Here is a 25,169-nt window from a genome sequence, read left to right on the forward strand (position 1 = left end):
AGAGGTGGGCTATGGCAGTGACAGCAAGAAGTTATGGAGACAGACTGGGTGACACATGATACTCTGGTACGGCCCCGTGGTTGTTATCTCAATTATTTATCCTCCCTGCTGGAATATTTCTGAAACAAATCCTACCATGTGTTTTAAGGTTGGACTTCACAGAGTGAAATCACAACTCTTTCCTCAGAGTTGAGCTGGAGAAATACAAATCTGCCAACTAGGAATAGAGGGGAAATAAACGGTGGTTCTGTGTAGCAACAAGTGATGTATCTCTGTAGAGACAGAAAGCGTCTGCTCTGGAGTTTCAGGTCACAGAGCACGTGTATTTGACCCAGAGCTATATGCATTGTGAAATAATGATGTGAGATTCTCAGGCTAGCTTTAATGAAGCAGAATGCTTTATCCCTGGTCACAAAATCTGACTTTACAGTGCCAGGCCTTGGAACCACCAGCCATCAGGATTAAGATAAGAGTAAATGCGTGAGTGCAGAATAGTTAGGGAAGGTATTTATTGTCTTGATTTCTCACCATCATCCTCAGGCTTTCTGCAAAGACAAGTAATGACCCCATATCTGGAAATGGCCTGGTCCCTCATGAGCTGTGAATGTGGTTTGTGTATCAGAGGCTTGGTCTCACTCTTTGCATTTGTGAGCATCATCCGTCCGCTAATTAGCTAGATAAACATCAGGGATTTGTTGGCAGGACAATATTCCTCAGTTAAGCATATTGTTTTGCATTAGGATTTCCACTTTCTGGATTAGTTAAATGTCTTTTGGATCTAGACTAAGTACCTTGGGTGTGGATGGTGGTTTCTGGGCACTTTGAGAAGGACAGGATGAGAGTTCAAATCCAGCTTGGGTGCTATGTAGTTCTCCTGAGGGAGCCAGGCTACATTTTCCCATCATTTCCCAGTCATCACTGATAATTAAAAGGACTTTTAGAGATGCTTCAAGAGCAGAAGGGCTGCTGGGCTGGTGCTGGTCAGAGTGCCCATCCCTTGTGCTGCTTCACCCTGCACACAGGGTTGGTACAAACCCTTTTTGTGAAGTGAGCTCTCCAAATAAAGCTTAAATTATCAACATGTCTCAAAATCTACACCAGAGGTGGTTTTCAGCCAGCTCAAGCCAGTCTTTCTGAAACCTATGGGAGTCATTAGTATGTGCAAGCCAGCAGAAGGGAGAATAGGACTCCATATTTTATTAGCTCTGTAACACATCTGGTACGCCTTTTGGCTCTTGGGAGCACTGGATTTATTTTTCCTTATCTTTCTATGGGGATGAACAAGATCAAAAGCGTGAAGCTGGTTGCACACAGAACATAACTCGCTGTTGCTCACACTGCAGGCAGATCCAGACCAAACAAGCCTCACCCATTTCCTTCCCAGTGGGACAACGCACCTATGGCACTTGTGTATCCATGTGCCAGCTCAGACCAAAAAATGCTGTTGTCCAGGATTAGTTGTGGAGAATAGCAATAAGCAAATGTTATATGTTGTTAGAAGAAAGTCCATGTCAGCATTGACCTGTGAGGAAATCTCTCCATTGAAGCATGCATGAACCATCAGATGCTTTGTTTGCAAAATGTCCGGCACCATCGGTTGGAAGCTGCGTGTCTGACCCCTTTGGGGAACTGCTCAGCTCCCCAGGGAGGGTTTCTGTGATCCTATGAGGTCAAGGAGAGAATTTCTTTGGAAGGTTTACACAGTGGGGGGTTGGTTGCTGTTAGTACTCAAGCAATCTTTGTGGGCTGTAAATCACTGCTGAGGAACAGCCAAACTTCCTGGCCCTCCAAGCCACGTACTAAAATCTTTGTATGGCTGAGAGCCATCAGTGCATACCGTGTGCTCCATAAAACTGGGAAGCATTTGTGGGTGAAGATCTAAGAGGTTCCTCAGGGGTCCTCATGCAGGAGGGGGAATGGCTTGTTAGGGTCAACAACTGAATGTGTCCTGGTGGTGGTTGGGTAGGGCAAGGCCCACATTCATCCTGAACATTCATTCCATTCCTCTCTATAGGTAGGCAGTGAGGTTACTCAACATCCTCTGCATCAGCACAACCTCCTCAGAGCCACACCTGCACAGTTTGTTCAATGGCTCATGAATTATGGGTCAGCCTCCCCGACCCCATGGAAATACCAGGAATAAGTGCTGTTTCGGTGGCCTTTAAGAAACCCAGAGATGCACTCAGAGATGTGCATCCCCTCTCTGGGACATAAGTTGGTGGTGATTCATCACCTGAGCATGGATAGTTTACTTTCTGTAATGCTTTATGTTGCGAGTCATTTTCCCTTTTTGAAACTGGTTGAGCTTTAGAAGTTGTGATAGGTGAGCGGACCGTCTGGAAAGCTTCTCTGCTCACTGGGAGCAGTGCTGGGAAAGTGCTTGGTGATTAAATCTCTGGTCAGGGCTTCATCCTCCTTCACTCACTTTAAAACTGCTGAAATGAAAACAGAGGCAAAGCAGCAGGCCTCCTGTTTAGATAAGTGATGTCCTTTGTACCAAGCAATCATTTTAAACAGCACTCAGAGCCCATTAAGCAAACGTTTGTTCTTGGTAAGGCATCCTGTCAAGACCCCTTTGGTGGCTGCTGCCTATCAGTTGCTTCTATGCAGCAAAGTGAGATGGAAACCACTTCATGCCTCAGCCCTGGGGTCACTTTTGGTTTTACTTGCTGTTGCTGAGACTGATGAGTTGTTGTGGGAGTGCTTACAGAGCCTGGGGACGCAGCAGGACCCTGCAGAGATGGGGGTTCTCTACGTGCATCGCTTCCTTCAGTATTTCAGTAGGGTTGGAGCAGTGGCTGTGCACCCTGGTGTCATGAGGTGGGAGTGCAGCCCCTCCACTGCCACCACCAACATCTCTGCTGGTGGTAACAGGTCATAGTGGTTGGCAGCATAAAGAATCCTAACACTCATATTTCTCCCCATACTTTCTACCCACTGGCAACAAGGTTTTACACTCTGCAGCACTGAACAGCCCCAAACAGCGTTTCAAGAACGTGGCTGTGGCTGCTTACCTGCACGATGGCATCAGATACTTATTTTCTTCCCTGCATAACTGATCTCAAAGCACTTTGCTGTGCGCTTTGGATTGAAAAGGGACCCAGGCCTGCAGAGTGAAAGCTATGGATGGAAATGCAAAGTGCATAAAGATTTCACATGATTCTCTTTTGTTCTTTCCAGAATGCATGAACTGCACAAGACTAGCAGATATGACTGAGAGGCTGAACACGCTTGAGGCCAAGGTAAGGATGTGCCTTTATTATTTATTATTACTTATTATTCCAGGAGTTGCTGGAGGAGAAGGTGGGGAGTTGGCAGCCCCTGTTCTTCTGTCTGTGCAGCCATCAGGGACAGCAGAGCTCAGCTGATGTGCACCAAGATGGGACGTAAAGCAGGGATTCCCCTGGCTCAGGAAAGAAGTAGTCTCCTATTCTGGTCTCTCTCACTTAAATGCCTTGTGGAACATTACCAAGCAGAGTGCAAACCACAGCAGTACAGGTTTGCAGATTGCTGTGAGAAGGGCTGTTCAGCCTGCTCTTCAGTTGCCGTCCATTCCTGTGGTTTCAGTCCTTTTCTCAAATATGGGAGGCTTTTATGCACAATTTAATGGGGAAAAAAAAAGGGCTAAAGGGAGATCTTCACGTTGTGCTTTTGTCCTGTGAATCGTTTTAATTTCTACCTACTGGGACTCGGATGAGTTGTTCCAGTCTACATACAGAGAAGCTGAGTCAGTCGGTCCACTTTGATTTGGGGTCCCTCGGTGCCAGCCCCATCCTGGCTGTTGGATGTGGCGCTTCGGTTCCTTTAAGGCATGTGCTGCTGTTATTATTCATTAACAGATGGTTATCAGTGACATAAAAGAATTTGGGGAGAAACCTTTGGTGGGGGGAGGTTGGATGTGTGGTGATTTTGAGGCCGGTGCATGATAGTCTGGTAATTTGGGAATTGTCTGAGCTGAAATGAAGTGAGCAATGTTGTCTGGAACTTCCTCAAAGCCTTCGCAGTTATATTTCACTTTGGGGAAAATGCAAGGGGAGGAGGGGAATGAAATTGTGGGGAATTGTGAATTGTTCGAGTGGAAACAACTGTTGTAGTGCAAAGGACAGAGCTGAGCTGGGCTGTGTTTCAGCGCAGCGGGACCTGGCAGGTGGGTGTTCTTTGGCAGCAGCGAGATGGAGGCGTTGGGAGAGGAAAGGGGCTGGTGACCGACCTCTGTGCGTGCAGTCCTGAGTCCAAGTAAGACACGGACCAGCCTCAGAGAGATGTAAATCAGCCCTCCCAAGCTCAGCCTGCAGCCAGCTCTACCTTCCTTCCCTTTCCAGGGCTTTCTTCATTTGACTTACTGGAAATTCATAACTAAGGCCTTGTTTTGAAGTCCTGACAGCAGAGGACCTGGACTCTGCTTGCTTGAATCGGACAGTAAAGTGAAAGAGGCTAAACCCAACTTTCATCATGGGCCTGGCAGGACCTGATGGAGTGGGAGGAAGCTCCTGTCTGCCCAGACCCCCTCAAGAATTCTTAGCCCACACGTGAAAGTATGCCCAGGTCAGCAGGTTTGTTGTATAGATACTAAGGTGGCTTAGATCAGGTGCATAAGGTTCTTGTCACCTCAAAGCAGTCTGGTCTCTGTAGTTGGCACCACTTGCCCAATGCCCATGGTATTTGGGAAGGGCTGCCTGCTTGCCTTCTGCATGGGGGCTCTGCTGAAGGCAGGAACACATCTCCTGCTCTAACCTGGGGCACTTGGGCAGCAAAGTGCCAGAAGAATTACTTCAATGCCAAGACCAGCTGTGGCCCTTCAAGACTCCAGGTAACTGGAAACCATGATGAACCATCCCGGATCTGCTGGTAGAGCCACTGAACTCAACAGACATGGGGCACTTGGGTGGTGATGATCTTTGGCAGCTCCATCAGCTGATCCCAGTCTCTGTGTTTTAGTGCCGCATCACTTTGCAGTCCCAGGCACCTTGTCTTGCTGAGTGAACACTGCCACTGGAGGCTTGTCTGGCTTGCAGGAGGACTGCTGTCATCTGTTTTAGCCATGTGCTTCTAAATGTGAGCATTTGTTTGTGACACCTCATCTTCACTGTAGCTTGAAAAGTTACAGCTTGGAACACTTGCATTTCCAACTTGACCTTTCTCTAGCTAGTTCATTTACTTCTTAGCCAGTCACAAAAGCAAGGAAAATCCCCGAGCTCGGGGGAGATAATGAGGCAATTTATGTTGTTGAGATGGGTTTCCTTCTGTCTTGACTGTGCTCCCACAGAGACCTAAGCTGTGAGCAAAGCTCATCAAAGGGTTTACTTCTATGGAGGAAAATGAGTTTTCTGTTTATACTGTGATGTGCTAAAGATAATATATCTGATAGAAGAGCATCTTCTGCAGTGCAGCCTAACAGTGATGATGTTCATCTGCTGGCTTCCGCTTTGTTTGATAAGCTGTGGGTGCAGTGCAAAAATTGATGGTATATAGTGATTAAATGGAGAGTGAAGCAACATTGCATGAGCACAGATGCTATACACAGGAGAAATATGCTGATTCACCCTTTTTTTCAGGTTAATTTAAGTTCACTTTGGTCTACACAAGCAGCGCAGTGACCTCAGTTGTTGTAGTTCGGTAATTGCTAGCATGGTTGAAAATGGTGCTTATATTCATTTAAAACAGTGTGTACTCCTGCTCTGGATGTGAGAGTAGGATCTCTACTTTTCAAGTGATGTTCAATAAAGCAGTCCATCATGTCTTAACTTGCCTTTGGTGAAAGCATCCATGGGATAGCAGTTCCCTGGAAGCTCTCAGTCCTAAAAGGATGAGGAAACACGTCTTCTTGGATATGAGTAAGTACAGAACTCCTTAGCCCTGCATGGGTTGTGGTTGGAGTACCCTGCGTGGGAAACCTCAAGATAGGTTATTTATGACAATCCCAAACCAACAGGGAGTCTGCATTCCAGTGATGTGAGGGGGCACTTGCACTTGAAGAGTGTAAATCAGAAAAGGTCACCCACGAATGGCTTTGCTGCTTTTGTCCTTTTGAATTTCAACCCAGTGTGACCGTGCTGAGCTCAGGGAACGGCCACAGGGAGGAACAGCCACCCCAGTGGAGCTTCAAGCAGGTCTAGCCGTGGTGTGATGGTATGCAAAATGAGGGTGGCTGTGAAGAGTAAGGGTACACTAAACGAGCTGAACAACCATGGAAGAACAGGCTGCAGGTCCGTTGTTTCTTCTTTCACCCCTCCTCTTCTGGAGGCCCCTTCAGCTGTCCTCCTAAAGTGGGGATGAAACCAGAAGTGCTCTCATCTCTTTTTATTACAAGGATGAGTTGGTTCATCCAGCTTGTAAGATCAGCGTCCAAATGAGGTAATAAAAGTAACGCTCTGATTTTTGTAATATGAGAGTTGGATTAGAAAGTGAGAGGCGAGAAAACAGAGTGGAAAATGACTCATTAGGGATCAGTGCTTATGTTGTCCTCGGGGAGGAGAAGAGACTGAGATGTGGCTGAACTGTGGGGCAGAACAAACGCACCTCGTGCCCTCCTTAGCGCTGCTCTAGTCTGTCCTTGTGGCTCTATGAGATGTTTCTATGTAGTGGGAATTGAAGGGAGATGTCCCTTCCTGCAGTGCCAGGACAGGCAGCTGCCTAAAGCTTTCTGCTTAGTTGGTTCTCCACAACCCCAGTTTCTTTTTAATGAACTGCACCATGGAGTTATGGGCAGTGGGATATTAATCCCAGCTTTTGGTTGGAGCTCGAGCGCAGCATTTGATCTGAGTTGATAGAAGCCAGTCTTATCTCCTGACACCACTTTTGAGAAGTTCATGGCATTTCACTTACAGCTTTAATGCAGGGAGATAACATTACATATCTAGTGTCTGATTGATTCATTGTGTGATTGATAAATGACATGCATATTTTTTGCATGAAAGCAGTCCTTGTAATGCGATTCCCTACGCAGAAGTTCCTGAAGGGTTTTAAAGAAAATCTTTGTACTGTGCAGAGGTTTGATCAATACATTGCTATTTGTATGAAATCACCCCATTTATGTAGAACAGATTACCACACTGCACCTTCGCTACCCATGTCTTTTGATTACGAAGCACCATTCCTTGGAGTTTTACTGCAATCATTGTATGAAGTGATTTTCTATCTGCCTGTTCTTCCAAGCAGCTGTCTGTGGTGTTTTATGGGGTTGCCTTTTCCTTCTCTGATAGGCACTGCAACAATCCCCTGCTGTTGGAAAACAGAAAATGTTTTGAGGTAATATAGTGTGGCGAAGGGACTCAAGGGGTGAAAGCCCAGTGGCTCGGCTGTGAGGCAGAGTGGACAGTAATGGTTGCCTGATATTTGAAGGACCTTTGTGGATATTCCATGTTGTGTATTTGATCGCCACCAGCAGTTATTTGTTCTCCTTCTGTTCTGAACAGGGAGGTAGCTTAGAGCATCTCTGAGGTTTCCCGATGACTTGTGCAAAATCTGTTCTCCCACTTCCAACAAAGAACTGAATTTTAGGAGTATTTAGTCTATTTTTTTTTTGCAGGTAGTTTCATTTAGGAGCAAGAACAAACTGAAATCAATCCCTGCAAAACGTTTGAATGAGATGATGAGTTTCTGTAGTCAGTTAATGTAACAATGACCCCAAGAATAAAAGGGATTTTTAAGGAGAGATGGTGAAACAAAACTTGGTGGGTGAACTGAATTTTGTATCAAAGGTCTTAATTTGAGCTGCTGGTTTTCCAGACCAGCAATACTCATGTTTCTGCTTAGCAGGTACCAACCTTCCTCTGATGTGAGCAGGCCTCTGTCTTGCAGAATGACAGTTAAAATCCTTTCATTCTCAAGCCTAATAATTCCTGGATCTTATTTCTTATCACTGTTGGATAGGAGGAGAAATCTGTCCCCTGAGACTGTTCCATGTGTTTGGCAAATGCTGTAAATAATTTGCCAGAACTACAAAAAACACTTAAAGACCTCCCTGTCCACCACCCCATCCTGCCAAGTGTTTTAGTTACAAGTTTGGCATTTTTAGTCAAATATATTTAATATTTTCATAAAATAACTTCGAACAATTCCATTTTCCTTTAACATACAACTTAATTTGCCAAGCAAGTTCTCTGTCTGCATCAGGAAGTGCTTTTGGTGTGTTTACTGCTCGGGAATATTAAGTTGGCAAGCTTTGGTTTTAAGAGAGGTACTCTTGTGGACCAAAAGTAGGTAATAGCAATGGAGGTACACAAGGAGATGTATGTACTTGGGTCCTTTACTGCATGTTTGGGCACAGGACTAAACTTCCACTCAGCTTTCAGGAATTCTGGTGTAGCTCCCCAGGTGACTTGGGGTCCTTTTCCTGACCAGGAAAGAACCAAGCCTCTCATTTTTCCAGCTGTGCTGCTTTCTTCCTGCAACTCCTCATCCAGAGCCCAGTGCAGGAGAGGAGCACAGAAGGCATCTCAGCCGAATGGAGCTGGCCGATGTGAACGTCTCAACCAGAGTTGAGTGATTCTCACCTGATGGGAAGCAGAGCTGATCTCAAAGCCATTGCTTGGAACAGATGTTACTTTCTCAGGACTGACTTCATCTCAGGCTGGCCTGGCTCCATGTCTGTAGCACTGCTACATCCCCAGCAGGTGACGAGCAATAAATTGGGCAGAGAGTAATGATGTGATTTTGAGAGTGGAAGGTTATAGCTCCGGTTTATTTTTATCAGGTGTTTTAAAGTAATGGTGGGGAGTCTGATTTCATTCTGAGCTCCTTTGTGCAATTCGCTCTTCAGTGAGCTCTTAGCACGGCATTGTGAGCACTGCTGGATCCTTTCCACATCCCACTTCTTTTCCCTGGCTCTAAAACACAGGGGTGCCAGGGCTTTACAGCAGCAAAGGTAAATCTCCGACCTGTAGCAAGAGCTGGTGAGGCATTGGAGCAGGCTTCTCAGGGAGGTGGTGGGGTCACTTACTGTAGTGGACACTTACTGAATGTATGTTGACTTTTGAAACCAAACAACTGTGTTGGAGCTTTGTGTTCACAGGTCTCGTAATGCTACAAGAGATGCCATTCACCATCAAATCTTGCAAAGCTCCCTGCTTAGCTCTGTGTCTGATTGAGTGATTCAAAACTCCTTACAGTTTGCCAAATAATTTGCTAGAAAGAAAGATATATCCAAGCAGGTTATGCAATTAGCAATATTAATCAGCTTGTGTCTTTATGAGATTAAGGGAATCTTATTTTACACTGGAATTTTTAGCTGATGAGCCAGGTTCATGCAGTTTCTTTCCCTCCTTTTCAGAAAGGAACAGAGGGGGGTTCGTTCTGTCAGTGCTTCAAGGAAGCAAATATCCCCTGTTTATTGATTAATAATATCCATCTGGATTCTGTCGAATGATCCCCCCTGCATTTCCATGGGTTTTTATCCAAAGAAAAACATTCTGAGCCCCGTTTTATCCATTTTGAAATCACTGGGAACCTGGCTGTTCTTCCCCTGTTCCTAGCACCTACTAGTTACAGGACATCAGGAATGAGAGCAGAGGGCAAATGATGGGAGGAGGCTGTTTTTGTGAAATCCTGTTTTGATGTGTGCAAACAACTAAATTAGGGCTCTTGAAAGCAACTGTAAGCCAAAAGCAAAGTCCTCTGACACTGACCATCTCAAAAAGATGAAAACCTTCCTCCCATTTCCATTGTCCCCAGGCTGAGCTTTTGATCTGACGCAAGAAATGTGGTATGTGTCTGAAGTTTAGAAAGTTTATGCTGGCAAATGGGAATGGGGGAGCCGGCTTGAGTGAGCTGGGACCGAGCTTCAGGCACGGAGTGCTACATCCCACTGAGGGCCCGATGTGAGCGGGTCGTGCAGATGAGAGCCAGGCATCATACCATAGGAGGACAGTGAGTGCCAGGAGATGCTGAGGTGAGCCTGGGGCCTGGTGGGACCTGCAGTGTCCTCACAGCCTTCACCCCCTTCCCCGGCACAGCCTGCAGGCCGCTCAGCCAGGAGATGCATCAGTCCTGCTCCCGCTGCGCTGCTGGCAGCAGGCAGACTAAGCACTCCTATCTTCCCAGCCGAGTGGGAGGTGGGATCTGGAAGGCAGAGGCAGGCACTGCTGCTGGTGGGACCTCTCCTGCCAGAGGCTCTGGTTCAGCACGTCCATTTGTGCTCTGATTTCAGTTATTGTTTCATGCGTGCAAAGGAGCAAAACCCTGTGTGTGTTTGCTGTGCTGACTCAAGGCCATCCTTCCCCTTGCGCAATGCAGTGCAAGTTAGGAGGAAAGTTCTCCGCATCTCGAGCAGTGATCTGCCCTCCTGCCGCCATCAGCAGCAAGCCCAGGTTCCACCCTTTGCACCACCTCTGTGCCTTCTGCTTGGCTGTGTGGCCAACGTGATCCGTGGCTTCAACACGTTTCCTCTCCTCAGGCTGATTGCACTGTTTTCTGCTCCTTTATTTTCCTCGCAGCCTTTGCACTGTGGGTGATGAGAGGTGGGCACTGCCTGCACCGAGCATTCCCACCCTTCGCTCTTTGCCACCTTCCTCTCTCCCTCCACCGTATGGACTGGGAAATACCCAGCCTTTAATGCAGAGACTCTAATACATTGCACATTTTGCTCATTTGCTTTCTGGCCGTGAGCCCCCATGGTATCATTTTCCAGCAGTTTACTCAGAGGGCTAGAAACTTTCTTTTTCTGTTTAATGAAAGTGGGAATTCTCCCTGAGTCCCTCGACCAGGGCAATGGCAGCTTTAAGAATAACAGAACGTGACAGATAATAGATGAACGTCTCCAGTGCTCTCATAAGGACCTGGTTTGTGCTGCATGCTGTGCTTGCATGCAAAAGGACACTCCTTGCTTGGATAAGTGTGTTTGCACTTTGTGAATGTGACTGAATCCCTCGTGCTTTCCCTCTTTCACTTTGGCTCTCTGGATCTCACGGATGTGAAAGCTCTCCTCTTTCTCCTTTACATCTCTTGGACACGTTTTCAGGCCTAATCATAAAAACTAGATTTTCTCACAAATTTCTAAGTCCTGAGGCTTCCCAATCTCTGTCGTTTTGTGCCCTGGGAAAATAAACTCGTTGCCATGGCTTTAGCCCTGGTGACCACGGAGTGCACTCAGCCAATCTATAAAAGCTAGATTATTCCGTGCATGCCTTTAAGTCCTTTACAGCGTTTATCAGCAATGTGCTCATTTAAAACATATTTTTTTAATGAAAAGGATATCGTTGCCACTGTTTAGTGTTGATTATGTGGTAACACATTTTTATTATCAGTCATAAAAATGATTTGGAGCGGTTCTGCAGCCAGGCTGTGCTAGCTCTGCTCACACTGCCCTGGGGCTGCAGCCCCTGTAGTTTGCTGCTCTCTGACCATTGCTGCCATGGATTTACTGTCACCTCATCCTGCAGCATCCCTGGGCCATTGCAGAGCACTGCCCAACGCAGCCTGCCATCCTCTTGCCACAGCGGGAGCATCCAAACCCTGGCCTGGCTCTGGTCCCTCTAGTTCACCACCACAAGGATTGGTTTTGCCTGTATTGCTGAGTCCGCTTTGGCAGCGTTATCCAGGTATTTTGCTGGGGAAGCAAGAGGATAATATAACAGTATAAAGTGACTCAGAGAATGCCTTCAATGCTCACTTGAGCCCCACGTCAATGGGAATTAAGCCCGATCGTGGCAAGGAACATGCTTGAGCATTTGTTGAACTGATGGCATATTTCCTTCAGCCTGACAAATTATGGGGTAGGAGCACAGAATTGTACGAGGCATACGGAACGGATTCCTTTATTGCCTTGCACCTGAGAAGCTGTTGGATAGAAGCAGGGCTCACGGTGGCCTGATTCCTTTTGCTTTTTTATTGCTATTAAAGTGAGGCTCTGGACCCAGGAACAGTGCAACAAAGGAGGAGTTTCCCTTGTTTGCAACAGCTGAGGTTTAGTTCCCCTGCACTTAAGCTAGTTCCCAGTTTAATTAGTTTCTGATTCAGTTCTGTCAGGCCAGTGCATTCTGCGGGAAGTTCATCATTTCTGGCATTGCTGTAATTCTGGCTCTCACCAGGCCTTGCAATAAATAAGTGATAAACCCCATAATAATTGCAAGTTAAAAACAAATGAGCGGAGCCAAGTCACTCTCATTTATAATTACAGCGTGACTTCATTATGTAAAGACAAATGCAGCATGTAAAAACTGAAACTTCTAGGGATTTAGTGGAAAGTTTGAGCTGTATGCTCTTTTATTTCCCCTACCAGTAAATCAGGATTGGATTTGGTGCTTTCCGAACTGGAGGTACCAGTGCTGTAAGAAATCACAGTGATGCACTCCTCGGACTGTTTTCTGGTGTAGAGTGGAGGGGAAGCACAGTCAGAATCATGCAGGACAAACAGGATCACTTGGCCAAGGAGCTTAGGTTGTGAACAGCCCAAACAGCTGAGGGACACACACTGGGATGGGGATTTGTTGGAAGATGGTGTGTTTATAAGGTATAGAAACAGTTGTGAGTTTTAATAATACTCTACTACTGCTGTGCAGAGCTTTTAAGAGGAAATAGCCTCTTTTTTATTTGCTCCAAAATTAAATCGCTTCATCTCTTTAAGAGCTTCATATTCTCTCTCATCTTTAATTAGATAAGCTTTTGTCCAGCCAGTAGTTGTCCCCAGGCACCTCAGTCTGTCACCTGGGGCATCCCACAGCCCTTTGCACAGCATTGGCTCTCAGTGATTCTAACCTGATTTCAGCCTAGCAGTGAGAAGCTGTGTCTTCACCTCAGCTCCGCTCCCTGGCTCCTGTTCCTCACTGGGGAGACAGTCTCATTAAGGCTGAATGTCTGCAAACAGTGAAGCCCTCTATGAAGAGGGCATGCAATGCTGCACTGAACCCTCCTGCAACATCACACAGCCAAATTCCAAGCTAATTACTGCCTCTTTCCAGAAAACCAGTAGAGCTTCATCTCCAAAAACCCCTGTGGTCTGTGGTACAGTTATCTACAACTCCTGCTGGCAAGGAGAGGAGTTTCAAGACTTAAGATTGAGACTGTGTATGAAACTGTCCCATTAACCTTATCTGCCTTCCCCGTGTCCCCTGCCCAGATCCTTCTGCTTGAAGCTGCAGAGCGAAGCCCACCACTGGAAAACAACCTGCCCATCACTGGGACCACAGCTACCTGGTACGATGACTTGCTGCCGGATGCTTTTCCTCTGCTAAATCCTGGGACTGTCCTGAGGAAAACGGTGGGACCTGTTGGTAAGTGTGGACTGCTCCCCATTGAATCACTCTGTCTACACGTGTGGTACCTGTGGGGTATCTTACAAACACAAAAGGCTGTGCCAAGCTGACTTAGCACTGAGAGCTTCACAGGAAGCAGGTTGGAGAGAAACTCTGGCATCTCCTTTCCTTTGCTCTGTAAAGAAGAGGGTTAAGGTTTTCAGATGGGCAATTCTTTGCTTGCTTGTGGGCATGTTAACTGATGCTGTGGGGTGAGTGTGGGGCAGGCAGCCTTGCTGCAGGAGGTTCCCTGTCTGCTCTGAGGGGACACTGTAGCTTTGGGGGGCTGCAAGTGCTCACTGCAAGGTGGGATTGTGCTCAGCAAGAGAGGCAGTGCAAGAGCTACGCCTTGGTGTTAGGGTCAGAGCCAGCTTTACTTAGCTCCAGAGCCATAGTTCCTCCAAGCTGGGGGTGGTTCATTCTAAAGGTTTAATATTGTCTGTGTCTGCGTGGATCTGGAGATCTGGATAGCTTGAAACATTCCTGAGGAAACTCCAGAGAACCATCGCGTTGGGGTGCCAGGGGACCATTTGTGTTCCCTTGCTGAGCTGAAAGCAGTGTTTCCCCATCAGGAGTGGTAGAGGACTACAGCAGGGGTAATTCATGGTTTTATGAGGAGGAACGACTTTCCCATGAATATCAACAGCAGTTACACTCTGCATTCTAGTTTTTAAATTTACCATAAACACAATGGGCTGTTTTATGATCCCTCTTGTGGCATGAAAAAAAAATACACTTACAAGAAATTCCCTCCGAGCCCACTTGGCTAGACAGATCACTGCGCATTGAATTTCCTTCACCCTGGCATTCTCAGTTCAAGATCCCCACTCTCTGCTTCCAAAGCCCTGTCTGTCAGTTGCTTCACTTGCTCCCCAAGCGGTTCTTTATCCTCTATAGGGCCTACTTTCCTTTTTTTTTCTTTCTTTTTTTCCCCCCCCCTTTATTTTATCAGAGCAGTTTATTATGGCAGCCTTTCACGACTGCAGCAGACTTGGAGCAACCAACATAGACCAGATGTCGTCCATGTTTATAATTTGACAGGATGCCACAACATGGAGGGAGGTTCGCTAACAATATGTTCTGCAAAGTATTTTCAGGACCACACTGACGGCTGCCAGGAACTGAATTAAAGCAGTTTCCCCCAGTGTCCGTTATGTGCTCGCTCTGCCTGCTCCATGTCATTTCTTTTTGCTGTTGTTGTATCTCTGCACCTGCACTTCGTTGTGCTGAAGTGAATGAAGCAAATGTACACACAACTCTGTCCCTTCCGCTCAATGTCTTCTCCTCTCTGAAGCTCTCTATGCATGATAATCAGCTCAGCAAGGAGGTGTGAGTGCTGCTCTCCCAGGCATTTGGCAGCGCTGTTAAGGAGAACAGTCTCTTATAGCACTTGCATCAGGTTGACTCCATGGCCCAATATCAGCAGATTTCCGATAGGGAGCATCTCCCAAAACAGGATGTTGTTGTCTGAGGCTTGGTGTCATCACCCAGACTCCTACACTGGGTGGGCAGCTGCCTGCGTGCTACCAAGTGTAGTTGTTACTCATTGTCACCCTTTATTTTTCTAGCCTTGATTTATTTAACCTAGTGTGGAATAACAACTCTGGTGTAATAACTGGCAATCAGGCATGCACTGGGCCATTTCAGGTCAGCACAATGTCTTTCAGCAATTAGAAGTAATCAGTTAAGTTGCTTATTGACATGTGATTGCTTCCTCAATGCCCCAGCTGAGCTCTGTGTGCTTTGCTAAGGAGCTTTGGGGATGTTTCATGGATCAGGGTTCACACTTGGCTTCCTTCCCTCCCCACATCACTTCGCATCTACAATTCAAAGCCAGCCAAAAAAATGCACTGTGGATTTCAGTGAAATGCAGGGAACTCGATGCATTTGGTTTAGGACAATGGGGACTGCCCGTTTTGTGTGATTTCAACATGGTTCTGTGACTTGTTGCTTAAAGTTAGCCCCAGGTTCCCTTACAGCAATTGCAGACCTCCAGAGATCTTTCAACAAGTGTCACTGTGGATTAGGGATAAGTCAAACCTGAGCTCCCTGTGTGATTAGATGCTGAGGAAAGCCAAACCTCTGTCCCTCCCATCACCTTTCGCAGAGTTTTTGTGACATACTGCCTACCCTGCCCGCATCTACTCTTTCAGCCAAAGCAAATCCACATCCCAGCTTGCATGCTGCCAAGTTTCTAAACCCGAAGGACTAAGGGCAGGATGTTGGTACCCATCACAGAGATGGGTGATGGGAATCAGATGCTTTGAACGATGGGAGTGTTTCTGGATGACCTTACAGCTCTGTGTTGGCTGATGCCTCTCCAGGCTGAGCTCCAGGAAGACTTGCTACTGTTTGTTAGGGTGACTATTTCATACGTGAGTGACAGGGCTGAGAATAGACAACCATTTAAAAGCGCTCAGAGCTGTTGAGACAGCTGCACTGCTGGCCTTTCTGATCAGCTTGTTTATCAACAGGATACATCTTCCTGGGAATTAAGAAAATATAGAGATTCTGACTGAGCCAATTGGCAGCAAGAGACCGAATTTTTCTTATCTTTCTTTTTTTTCTTTCCTTTTCCTTTTTAACCCTGACCGCTTTAATTAGAGCCTAAAGGACACAGAGGAGCAGAGGAGCAGCTAATACCACAGGGTAAGTGAATGGTTTCTCCTATTGCCTCCTTTAAAGCACAAAATGTTGCTGTGCCCAGACCTGTATGTGATATTTCCCCCCCAAAAGCACAAAGGCCCCGTGGCCACAAGCCCTCAGTGATTCGGAGCCTTGCAGATACAGAGAGGCTGGATTTCTCTTTGGGTTTTATTCGATCACGGGAGGCAAAACAGCAGGTTTATCATCTCTGAGACATTCTGTTCTCCCAGAACACGAAGGATGGAAGCACTGCCTATGGGAGAGGCACTGAAAGACACATGGCTACAGCAAATGGGGCACGTGCTGAGTGATGGGAGAACACACCGTTATTACCTTAGTAGTGTGGCCTGCCAGGGGCACGGAGAGCTGCTAGTGATTATCAGGGCATTGATTTGATACGCTCTGTACAGAGAATAACGTGCTCCTGTCTGTATAGAGACCTTGGGGAATAAAGGGAGCAGGTGTTGTGTTGCAGGTTAATGAGGCCAGGAAGAAAATGCAGACCTCTGCCTGTCTGATTTGGTCTCTAGCAGTAGGATGCTCAGCCTCTACCTGCTTGTTTGTTTGTTTGTTTGTTTCTGTGGGTTTTTCTTTCATATATTTCAGGAAATGAATGCTTTCCAGAGGCTTTGGCTTCTAAAAGCAATGTCACTGCAGCAGAGCTAAGAAATGCCAGCCGAAGATTTGACCTGTTCATATTTCCTCCCCCTCCTTTTTCCCTGAATCCTTCCCTCTTTAGTCTCCCTTTTGCACTTGTCTCTTTTATGCTGGTAACACCATTTGTCACCAGTATGAGCATTTGCCTGACACGTTACCCAGTGCTGCTTCTCTCAGCCTTTCCTTCAGCACTTTCCTCCTTCAGGGAAGTAAGTGCCAGTTTCTTTAAAGCTCCTCTGTTGCAGCATGATTGAGGATGCTGGCAGCAAATGATTGCTCTTGGCCTGCAGAAGTTCACAGGATTGATTTATAAAGATTGAACTGAAAGAATTGAGGTTGACTTACATGATTGAGGGAATGTTTTGACCTGTGCTCAGCAGCACAGTCTGTTATGCTTGCAAACGTTGTTTCTGCTGTTCCCTTTGTGCTGGGAAGAGTTTGCTGCAGTAAAGCTGGGATGGGGGGTCTGGTAGGGTGGAAGAAGCTGCTCACAGTGCTTTAAGCAAATGGTCTTACTCTGTTAAATGGGCTCCTGATCACCTGCCTGAGCTGGCCAAGTGCAGCACCCACTGTGTCAGGTGGGATATCAGCCTCAATCCATTGATGGAGCCCTTCTTTCCATTCATAGAAAAATCCTGTAGGGAAGCAAATTGATCATTTCTAGGTTGTTGAAGACCTTCTGATCTCAGTAGTGTCTTAATCTCTAACTCATTTCCTGTCTGGATGTTTTCAGGGCTACCGGGACAGGTTGGTCCTCCAGGCCCAGTTGGACCAACTGGTCTTCCAGGACCACCAGGACCAAAAGGCGAGAAGGGACAACCTGGGGAGAGGGGCCCAGCAGGGCCACCAGGTAAGTCCCAGGGGAGGGCAGGGCATGACAGGGGATATTTCAGGTTGTGCAAGCTGTCTGTGCAGACAGATCACAGAAGACTGGGACACGCACCATGTTGAGATTTCAGTTTATATTAAATCCATTCCTTGAAGTCCTCTGAGCACTGAACTCAGCCCGCAGCCCTCAGAGTGGGTACCATCTGCATGGAGAGCCGTGACAGTCACTGGGATTTCCTATGGAGCTGGGGAGAACTTGTCCCAGAAAGCAGAACAGCAGGATCATGTTTTCCCCTCCTGCTCAGGAGCTATGAACACCAGTCTCCGATCTGTCAGCCTTTGGAAAAGAGCATTTCCTGTTCAACCCTCTCACTGTGTTCCTGTTTTAACTGCCTTTTTTCTCCATCATTTGTGTCAAGCTGTCAGATGCCAGAATGTCAAACTAATGATGCCATTGTAAGCTAAGGGAAAAGGTTATGAGGCCGTTCCTTCACAGTGCACTCCATTCCTGAGCTCAGAGACTTTCTACATCCCCTAAATGTTTTGATCAAGGCGATACTACACGACAGGTGCCAGACCTCAGCCTCTGTGCTTTGTATGCATTTGAAAGGCTGTGCCTTATAAGTGTGAGATCAGGAAAGGTTTAAAACTTGGAGAGTGCCTTAAAATGTGAGAGTGGCCCTGAATGCTTTTTTTGGCACGTCCTGGCAAACTGTCAATGGGCTGGTCTTGCCAAAGATGTGTCTGCCTTTTGGTTTCTCCATTTGCAACAAGAGCTTTCCAGCCCCAAAGGAATCAGGATTGATTTGCTTCTGCACTGATGATTTCTGTTGCTATTTCTGTGCTTTTGTGATGGTAAGGTGACACACAGATGTACCTGGAGGAGAAGAGGGAGAGCTGCACTTGCTTTCAAGTTGCCTTTAGTTTCTTGCTCAGGTTCAGGGAGATTTTTGTGGGGTTTCTTTTTGAGCTTTGTTACACCTTTGAGCCAAAGAAGGTGAGAGAGAGAGAAGCAAGGAGAGCAAGAATATGCTGTGATCCTACCCAGATCACGGTAGGAACCGCTGAGAGGGGATCTGTTGCTTAACAGAAATAATTCTGAGACCACATTGCCATCCCTTTATCTCATTTCTCTGCATGTTTTACATCTCCATCACATCTGGCAGTGGTGAGTATTTTCAGGTAGCATTTCTCTTCTGTCTTTGAGGAGTTAATGCTATCTAGACTCTTCTTTCCAGGAATGAATGGGCTTCCTACTGCTTTTTTACATCCATTAGCACATCTTCAAGTGCACTAACAGATCCTCTTCTGCCTCTGCACAGGGCTGTTGGGACCTCAAGGACCAAGAGGACTTCCAGGAGAAACTGGGATTCCAGGTCCCCCAGGTCCTCCAGGGCCACCTGCCACCCCAAGCCTCCCACTCACCTTCCAGCAAGGGGTTCTCTACTCCCTCCAGCCCACAGCTGAAAAAGAAAGTAAGCTTCTTTCTCTGTTCCCATTTTTTTTTCCCCTGGTACATCAGCAGAATGGACAGGCCCAGAACAGCTCAACTCTTCTTCCCACCTTCCTTTTTGTGCTCTGCCTTAAATAGAAGAGACAAAATGAGCTGCCTATGTTGTGTGGGTCTCTTGGAAGTTACATGGGTAAATACAGTGTGTCTGGCCACTTAGGTGCTGGTGCAATGAAACTGCATAGTTGTGAGTTCTCATGGTGTTGCTGCTACAGTATTACAGGGCTCAGGGATATTCAGAAATGAGCAGCTACTCAATGTTTGCATCTCTGAAATTATATAACATAACGAGGACATCTGTTCAATGCAGCTCTTTTCCTGCCCCTGCAGACATGTCTCCCCACCTGTGTTTTTGGCACAGCATCATCCCTTATCCATGCAAAACACAGAACTGTGGGCTCAAAAGCCCAGACTACGACTGTAATTTATTCGTTCCCTGTGGCTGGAAGGTCAAAACTTCTTTGAACTTATGGTGATTTTAAAGATGTATTTACTTGATTTGTGTTGTGCATGACAAGAAAAGGTCTTCTTGGAAAGGCATGTCATGCACTCTTATCTGAGCAGTCATAGTCGGGCTTGATCAGATTTCTTCTGGTCTGGTCTCGTGTTGCTGGCATCTAATAATGATAAAGCGGAACTCAGATGTATCTCTGCTTGGTGTGTAAGCCCCTGGAGCTCCAGGATCTCCCATCTCCACTCCCCCAAACTTTAGCTGTTCCTCTTCCCCAGCTTTTCTGCTCATGTCCAGCTTCAAGGCACAGTTGTTCTACTTACAGCCAAGGATTAGTAAATCTCCCTGTGCCTGATGGCTTTCTAGAGCTTTCCTTTTCCTTCCACCCACTCCCCTCTCTAGACTTCTTTTCCTGAATGTGAACAGATGTAGTTTTAATTTGGAAAGAACTTTTAACAGCTCTATTTTATATTAAGTTACTTAAAGCATATGGACAAGATTAAATTAATTGAGGTTCAGTGCTAAGGTTTTTCACCAAATGTAGATTGAGCTGCTGCATTCCTGAGTCTTCTAACAAAGAAGGTTCTACATTCAGCCTTCAATTCCAAAGGATCCTAGAGAATGCTCCAGGTATCACCACAGCCCAACTGTTAGTTAGAAGTGTGCAGCAGGGCTGTCTGCTGGGGGCACATTGTTCATCCACTTTCCTCCAGTGCACAGGCAGGGCTCTGCAGTGTTCAGAGATGAAATTTCCTCTGGATATGAACAGCAAAGAGCACGTTAGACAAGTGGAACAAGCTGCCTTTGTTGGTGTACTGACATTGGCTATGTGAGCTCAAAATCTATAACAAGTTTTGTTGTTTAAGAGAAAAAAAAAACAACCTCAATGCTGATCTGGCAGTATAAGTCATCTGCATGGTCATGGTAAAGTTATACAATATCGAGACCATTTTCTTACAAAATGTAATGTTTTCCTTACGTGCTGGCTGATTTTGCCTACCACAGGTTGGTGGAAAGCTGATCCTCAACAGCCAATAAAGCTTAGCCTCACAAATCCTGCATAGGTTTTCCTTCTTTTTTTCTCCTTTTTTTTTTCTTTTTAATGGAGCACATCTGAAAACTATAAACACAAGATTCCAGCTGCTGACAGCAGAGGGAAGCATATTCCTGGTAATGGGCATGTGCACCCACAAAGATGTGAGAAAGCTGTATTGGATTATTATTAATACTGCAGTGTTTGGTTCCGCCTGAACATGGTTAATGCATGTGCCTTTATTAATCACAGTAAGTTCTTGTTGGCAATGTTTATCAGTAGGCAGAAGCCAAAAATGGGGAGACATTTTCTCACAGTTTCACAGTGCGGTGGTAAAGAAATTGGTCCCAGTTGTCTCCCTCCAGATCAGGTAGCAGAAAGAAATTAGGACAGGATTACTTCATTTCCATCCTGTCTCAACAAATCAAGCTTATAAAGGGGGAATTTATCCCTTAGTCAGAAACATGAGATACAAGCCAGAAGCCAGACTGCCCTGCCCCTCTGCTGGGGCCGCTGCTGCAGCATTGCTTTCCTCCTCTGCCACTTAGAAATGCATGCATCAGGTATGTGGCACAGAATCAGCTCAGTGTTAGAACCGAGACATTGCTCTCTTCTGTGTCACAGTTACCAAATCACCTTAAATAAAGAACTTTGAGTCCAGTGGATCTAATGTCAGGGTGGGTGGATTTGTGGGGTATAACTCCACCGTTGTAATAATGTACCACTTAGCAGGAATGTTTTGTAACCCAAATGCTTATTCCTGGTTTAACTCCAGCAGTAATTAAATCCCAGTTCATTTGCAGCCTATCCTCTCCTTTTCTCAGTGGATGCACATTTCATTTTGTTGGCCACTTGTTCTTTAAAAACAAAAGGCTCTGCAATTGCTCTTCGATGCTCATTTCCCAATCTCATCTTGCTCCCAAGCCATGATGGATTTTGACATGGTCAAATAAAACTCAAATTAATTGGATTACACACTTCACTTGGGTACCTTCCCTTCTGAACATAAAATCAGTCTCAGCTGTTTTGTTTCAGGGCCACGAAGAAGGGAAGATGGATGGGTCTGGAAACAATAGTCAAAGAAGTACCTGTTTACATTCAAGCTTCAGGCTCAAAATTTGGTTCTCAGAGGGACCTGGGTTAGATCTCGTGCTGCTCTGCTGCCAGGAAGGCATTGCAGACATATACTGTTGTCCCTGGCAGTTAAAAAGATTTCACAATTTCCCTTGGAGAAGCTTTCAAACATGGACATTGAACATTTTCCTCTGTTGCTGCCAGTGCTCCAGAAGTTGAAAAGGCTTTGTGATGTGTCTGATAATGTTTCTGGAGATTCCACTGTATGTTGTTTTGGTTGGATCCTGCAGAGAAAACAAACATCCCACCCATCTTCCTGCTCTTTACTTGGTATTGTCATTAGTGGAGCATTGAGCCACCTGCAGGATTTTACACCTGCAAAGAGTTCCTCAGAATTTCAGCATAATGAGTTAAAAGGGTGGCTGAAAGGCTGTCTGAGGTCATGGGCAGCAAGAGATGGGCATCCTTCATTCTGGTGGCCTCCAGACATGGAAAATGTGGGCTTCTCAGAGGGCTGATGGAGTGTCAGGACCTCCAGGTATGGTCCTGTTATATATGCTGTTGGCTATATAGCACTGGTTGGTGGAATGGACTGTGAGTCTTCATGAGTACATGGGGTTGCCTTCCTTGCTTTGTGTAATTGCTGTCTTTGCCAGTTGTGGAATTTTCATGCCTTGCTTTCCACACTGTCAAGTAGTGTTGTGGGGTGCTCAGATGAAAGATGCTGTTGTACAGGTACCCCATGAACTGCTGGCATGCTACAGTGCAGGTCTGTGGGGAGCAGAGCTGTTGATGGTGGTTTTGGTCTTGCAATAAATAAATTGGGGGTGTTTTTATTTCATAGTTGTTATTTTTTTCTCTTCAGTTACCAACTGAAGTGGTAAACCCAGTGCTTCAAAGATGTAAACAGACTGATGTGTTTTACTCCCAGCTGGAGACAGCTTAGAAAGATGTGCAAAGGACGACATTACTCCAGTTTCTGCTAATGGTTTCCCCTCTCCCTGCTCTGCTCCCATCTCCACATGTTCCACAGACCTGCACAAGCTGGTTGAACTCCTAAAATAATTATTGCTGTACAGTGCAGAGCTGCTCTTAAACTGCTTCCACATTCCAAAGGTAATGCAATATGGACGTGCAGGAGCACCAGTTTTTGGACAGAAAGGACAAATCTTCTGGGGTTAGTGGAGATGGGATGAGATCTGGGGGATACAGCCTATGCTCTCGGATTGCTCCTGGTGTCCTGACTGCATCCAGAAGCGCTGCCGACCTTCACCAGCAAAAGGTGCCAGAGGGTTTTGGAGAGAAGTCCTGGGACTGGGCAGCTCTTGCTGCAGGGGAACTGATTGTTCTGCTTTTTAATACAGATGGAGAACCCCAGCTGGCCTCCACTGTCATAGATACCATCATGGCTGGCCTGCCAGGACCACGAGGAGCACCGGGCCCTGTGGGACCCCCAGGTAATGCACTCAATTGAGCTGCTAAGCTGTAACGTTGGAGAAGAAAAGCAAAAGAATCTGAGGGAGAGTGGAATTGCACTGTGGGATGCCTGTAGGGAAAGCATGTGGTCCTCAGTGGAAGGGCTGTGGAGCCATGGGTCTGGAAGTGGGCAGGATGGCAAGCAGTAACCAGTTCTCTGTTGATAGAGGCAGATTTTTCTTGTAGCTTCTAATGTTTCCTTGCTGCTCTGATAGGACTCGCCCTGAGAAGGGAATAATTGAAGAGTGCCTTTAAGAGTGGGTTGTCATGTGAATTCCTCTGTGGGAGCAGAGCTGTTCTCACTGCTGGTGCAATCCTTTCTTGTTGCTCTCTACTGAGCAGGATCTGACCAGCTGTTCTCAGTGATATCCGTGCAGACTTTAGAGATGGTTTGAGCTACTCCAGATTTGCACCTGTATAATTGGCATCAGAATCTAGGACCAAAATTCAGCAGCAAATCTTCAGTTTCTCAGTGCTGATAGGTGGCTTAAATGATAATAATCCTGCAAGCATCAGCATTTCCCCTATGATGCATATTTAGGGGTGAACTCCCATCAGTAGAAGAAAAGACTTCCTTTCATTATGAGGGCCTTTAATTTATCCTTCAGTTCCTTTATTCTCTGACTTAAGCATTTCTGCGGTGCATTAATGATTGAGGCTAATTCAGCTGTACTTTGTATATCATGTCTGCATTGTTTCATCTCAAGGGTTGTGACAACCAAAGCAGAGAGGAGTATTACTAAACTCAGACTAAGCAAATATCCTGTCTCTCATTTCCAGGTACAATTTAACAGCTGCAGTTGGGATATAATTATTTTTCCAAAAGTAATGAATTTGTTCAGTGACTATGAAGCAATTTGACCTGTTCAGGCAGCGTTTAACGTGTCCTGGAAACGGCCTCTTCTGTGATACAGACTTAAAAAGAATTTTTTTTGCTACTGGAGTGAGCGTGCAAAGAACAAAAGCGTGCTTTGCTTTGCCACAGTTGGCTTCTCGTTCTGGCTGTATCCAACCTCTGTCTTCTTTGTGTTCATCAGCACCAGAGACAGACTCATGCAGACTTGCAGACTTCCCTGGCCACCTACAGGACTTCTTCCATTTCTAATACAACAGTCTGCTCTGATGTTTCAAGGATCTAGCTTAAGATTTCTTCAGAGCTGTTATTTTAAACAATGGAAATGCAGCACCTTGCTGGCATCTTTCCTGCCTATTTTTACCTCCCAGAGCTCTAAGATCTTCCCTAGGGCATGTGTGATATTAGGATATGGGTGCCCAAGAATCCAGTGCATGATGTAGTACTTCCATGCTGCACTCCTGGGATCAATCAATGGCTCTCACCCACTCAGAGATGAAGTAGAACAATAAAAGGAAATGCATAAGTTTGGAATTTAAGATCCTTCTAAGCTTCCTTAACATTGTTTCAAATGATTCCTTCCAGGACCACCAGGTGTATCAGGACCCAAAGGGCCCCCAGGACCTATTGGAGTCCCTGGATCACAAGTAAGGGTTTTTCTGCTTTGGGTTGGGAGGCAGAGATGGGGGGTAGGTGCAGAGCATCTTCTCATTTCAGAAAGAGGAGGTTTTATAGGTCTCAGATACAATGTCTGGCTCCTCATGAAAGTCTGTGATTTTTGATCCCTGTTTTTCATAGTGAACTGGGATGAGGAGTTGAAATGGTTATACTTCCAGGTTTTCCCTCAGTCGTTACAACGTATCTTGCTGTTACTGTGTCAAAACATTTCGCAGTAGCCTGAGTTGATGCAAAGGATTTGACGTGGGCTTTACTAACACTGTGATAGAAAAACACCCCATGGTCAGTTTGACTGATTAGATATTGATATCAAAATTGTGGAGCGGGGATAATTATGAAGTGTTGTAAACTCAGTCCAAAGAAAGCGCTGTGATGGAAGGGCAAAGTAGCCACATGGATGGAGAAAAAAAGAAAGAGTTGAAAGAACAGAGGTTATGATGAATAATGAATGGCCAAACGGCTCCAGATGGTGGTTGACTGATACAACTGGACTCCAGTTTGGGATGAATGTTTCTTACTGTAGAGGCAAACCATCAAATGTTTCAGTATTAGGTATCTTACTTGACTAAAGAGATAAAAGTGACTGAAGAGAACAGAAGAGAGGGAAAGGTTGAGTCATTTAGACAACGGATGGAACTTAGATCCTGATATGACAGGCTTGGGATTGCTGGAAATTAGAGAAGGGAGACTTGTGCTATGTATTTATTAATCACTTTGAAGAAGCAATGAGAGCA

General features: G+C 46.0%; 1 protein-coding gene across 7 annotated transcripts in view; it reads left to right on the top strand.

Annotated features, from left to right (window-relative positions):
• Positions 1-25,169, top strand: part of COL26A1 (collagen type XXVI alpha 1 chain) — a 131,415-nt gene that overhangs the window by 93,087 nt on the left and 13,159 nt on the right. For all 7 annotated transcript variants that reach the window (XM_072353768.1, XM_072353762.1, XM_072353764.1 and 4 more), the window contains 7 exons: positions 3,181-3,242; positions 13,055-13,208; positions 15,834-15,878; positions 17,266-17,382; positions 18,683-18,835; positions 22,793-22,885; positions 24,343-24,404. In XM_072353768.1, the coding sequence (XP_072209869.1) occupies positions 3,181-3,242; positions 13,055-13,208; positions 15,834-15,878; positions 17,266-17,382; positions 18,683-18,835; positions 22,793-22,885; positions 24,343-24,404 (686 nt within the window). The remainder of the gene's footprint in view (positions 1-3,180; positions 3,243-13,054; positions 13,209-15,833; positions 15,879-17,265; positions 17,383-18,682; positions 18,836-22,792; positions 22,886-24,342; positions 24,405-25,169) is intronic.

The sequence above is a fragment of the Excalfactoria chinensis genome, chromosome 19 (assembly GCF_039878825.1).
Source record: "Excalfactoria chinensis isolate bCotChi1 chromosome 19, bCotChi1.hap2, whole genome shotgun sequence".
NCBI classification, from domain to species: Eukaryota; Metazoa; Chordata; class Aves; order Galliformes; family Phasianidae; genus Excalfactoria; species Excalfactoria chinensis.